General features: G+C 33.9%; 1 protein-coding gene across 4 annotated transcripts in view; it reads right to left on the reverse strand.

The window, feature by feature from the left end:
• Positions 1-1,578: 1,578 nt before the first annotated feature.
• Positions 1,579-3,394, reverse strand: part of LOC106466291 (uncharacterized protein C7orf50 homolog) — an 8,156-nt gene continuing 6,340 nt past the window's right edge. For all 4 annotated transcript variants that reach the window (XM_022394271.1, XM_013926559.2, XM_022394272.1 and 1 more), the window contains exons 3-4: positions 2,872-3,046; positions 1,579-1,864 (exon numbers count right to left, since the gene is read on the reverse strand). In XM_022394271.1, coding sequence (XP_022249979.1) covers positions 1,782-1,864; positions 2,872-3,046 — 258 coding nt within the window. In that variant the 3' untranslated portion in view covers positions 1,579-1,781. The remainder of the gene's footprint in view (positions 1,865-2,871; positions 3,047-3,394) is intronic.

The following is a 3,394-nucleotide window of genomic DNA, read 5'->3' on the forward strand; positions in this document are numbered from 1 at the left end:
TACCACACTCCTGTATGTTCTATTGAGGTAACAGATCTGTTGATACCCCACTACTGTATGTTCTATTGAGTAACAGATCTGTTGATACCCCACTACTGTATGTTCTATTGAAGTAACAGATCTGTTGATACCACACTCCTGTATGTTCTATTGAAGTAGTAGATCTGTTGATACCCCACTACTGTATGTTGTATTGAAGGAACAGATCTGTTGATACCCCACTACTGTATGTTCTATTGAAGTAACAGATCTGTTGATACCACACTACTGTATGTTATATTGAAGTAGTAGATCTGTTGATACCCCACTCCTGTATGTTCTATTGAAGTAACAGATCTGTTGCTACCCCACTACTGTATGTTCTATTGAAGTAACATATCTGTTGATACCACACTCCTGTATGTTATATTGAAGTAACAGATCTGTTGATACACCACTACTGTATGTTCTATTGAAGTAACAGATCTGTTGATACCCCACTACTGTATGTTCGGAGTGTGGTATCAACAGATCTGTTACTTCAATACAACAGATCTGTTACTTCAATAGAACATACAATACCACACTCCTGTATGTTCTATTGAAACAACAGGTCATTATTAAAACTTCAATAAACGAAGTAATGCTTTGTCCATTTTACAGTTTTTGCCAATATTATTATAATAAACAGCATGGCCACTAATAAAGTATATTAACAAATTGTTATCAGCTTTGGTTATTATCAAGGAAAGGTCTCGAGTTGACAGGAACATTTTGGTATGCTACACTATCTCAGCGTATCTTCTGTTTTGTTTGTTGTTCTTTTAACGAAAATTTGATATATATATAAAACAAATCAGTACATTTTGGGATTATTGTGAACACTATTAGATCCACTTATAAACTCTAGTACCATCCATTAACCATTACTAAAGAAATCAAAGCTTTGAAACTTTTATCACTCCTGGCAAGGCAAATAGATTTCAGGTTGTATCTACAGAAATATTGTACACAAATCTAGAGAGGTTATAATTTCATGGTAGAGATCACCGGTTAGGCTTAGTTCAGAGTATTGTGTTCAGTCTTGGGCTAGTTACCTTAGGGAGGACATTGAATTGTTGGAAAGGGTTCAGAGGAGGACTACTAGAGTGACTCCTGGGATGGAAAGGTCGTTGCACAAGGACAATATAAGTTATATGAAATTGTTTTCTCTTGAAAAAAAAAGAAGGTATTTAATTGAGGGTTTTAAGATTGTTATGGGAACTGATAGTGTTGATGCGTTATCACTTTTCATACTTAATTATGAGAATAGTAGGGACACAAATATAAATTTTGGTGGGGTAGGAGTCATCTTCAGCTAAGATAGTTTTACTTTTCTGACAGGGTGGTTTGTTTTTGGAATGGGTTGCCTTCGGATGTGGTAGATGCAATTTATTTAAGGGAAGGCTTGATAAATATTTGTATGATAAAGGCTGGCTTTGAGTGTTTTATAATGAAGTTCAGTTTAGTAGATGAGATGGCCTAGATGGGGTTGTTAAAATGGCACTTTGTTAAACCACAATGTTAAAGATATATTTTTAAAGCAAATGAAACAACAGGTGGTATGTTAAAAAACATTTCATTACTGAACCGTAACGTTGCTTGTTTTTCTCTACAGTGAACAAGTCTTCCTTGTATTTACCTAGCATCAATGTAGAATAACGACGATATACTTGTCTCTCAAGCACCTTAAATGTTCTTATCAACAATGGGCAACTAATAGATATCTTCGTATCCATCATTTTGTACAGAAATACATGTTTTCATTCCAGCATCTGGATAATCATCCTCGCTCGATTGTAGCCAGATTCTGTTACTTTCTCTCCAATACAAAGATCTGTAAAACCTGAGAGAGAGAGAAACAAAAAAATGGTAAAAGTTGGAAAATATTTTACTGGAGAAGGTAAAAAGAAAGAAAAAAAAAAGCGGGTTCTATCTACAGTTCTATCCCGGACCAAAGTTACAAATGATTCATACTTTTGTCTGTTTTATGTCAAATTCCAGCTACAAACTGGAGTGATAATCTTAGCGGATGAAGTAAAAAATTTTGTAAATTTATATACAGTATTACATATTAGGGAATAAATGTGTTAAATCACAAAGAAATGAACATTAGTACTACTGTGTATTCATTTGAACAAAAATAACTTGGGGGAAAATAAATACTTCAGTATTGTAACTGACCATGAGAATCATCTTTTGATGTTTGAAACACAGTAATTCAGATCTGTCATGTTTGCCCACAAAATATTTGATTTCAAAAGAACTTTAAGGATCCTTCTTAAATTATTTGGAGCATGACTGAGAAACGATCACCTACACTTGACATTATATTTGGTGTAATCATTACATGCATGATTTCTTAACTACAACGAGACAATTTTTGGTAAAAACCACTATCACTTGAAATAAGGCTCGAATTATTTTCCATTCGTTACTTAATTTTGCTTATTCTGAGTCTATAGAAACCGACGTATAATATCGTGTTTTTATCCCTTCTGTAAATGCTTGACAGGATATGGCGAAGATCATGTCTATATGTGGCCAAGCATCTTCCACATGAAAACTAGAATTATAAACATCAGACATTAGTAAAACTCATCAGGTCATGTCCCTTTGGACTAGAGAAGAACCTTATTGATTTTGGGAGTAAAAGGTCAAGGTCATCTGGCAAAAGAAAAATGTGCAATAAACTAAAGAAAAGATAAAGATTTATTGACTATTTTGTAATTTCTGTTTCGACAGTAAATGGGCAATACACCAAACAACATGTTAGTTCTATTTCCTCGCGAATGTCATATCGTTCATACGCCAGTTTATTTTTCTTTACCTTTCTTAAAACTATTAGCTTACTTCTTGCTCTGTCATTAAGTCCAATCCTTTCGTCATCGGAACCGGGATTTTCTGTTTGAAGTTGAATCTCCCATGTCCGTATCAACTTCTCTGCCTCCTCCACCAGTCGTTCTCTAGCTGCCCCCTTTAACCCTACTAAGTATTCCAGCAGAATCTCAAATTCATCATCAGATATCTATAAAAAAATATATATATATTTTTAAAAAAGTGTATGTACAACAAAAAAGATTAAAATTGAGATATTTGTCGTGGTAGAAAAATATAATAGTATATAACTCTTTAAAATCACAGGGAATAGTTATTAGTGAGTTGAAGATATTTTAGTTAAAGAATATTCTTTAAATAGCAGTGAAATTTTTACTATTATCATAAAAACACAAATTGTTCCTTTACAGTCAAGCTTCTTTTACATGGCTTGTTCACTGATACCCTCGACTCAAGCTTCTTTTACATGGCTTGTTCACCGATACCCTCGACTCAAGCTTCTTTTACATGGCTTGTTCACCGATACCCTCGACTCAAG

This window comes from Limulus polyphemus, unplaced genomic scaffold (genome assembly GCF_000517525.1).
Source record: "Limulus polyphemus unplaced genomic scaffold, Limulus_polyphemus-2.1.2 Scaffold2213, whole genome shotgun sequence".
Taxonomy (NCBI): Eukaryota; Metazoa; Arthropoda; class Merostomata; order Xiphosura; family Limulidae; genus Limulus; species Limulus polyphemus.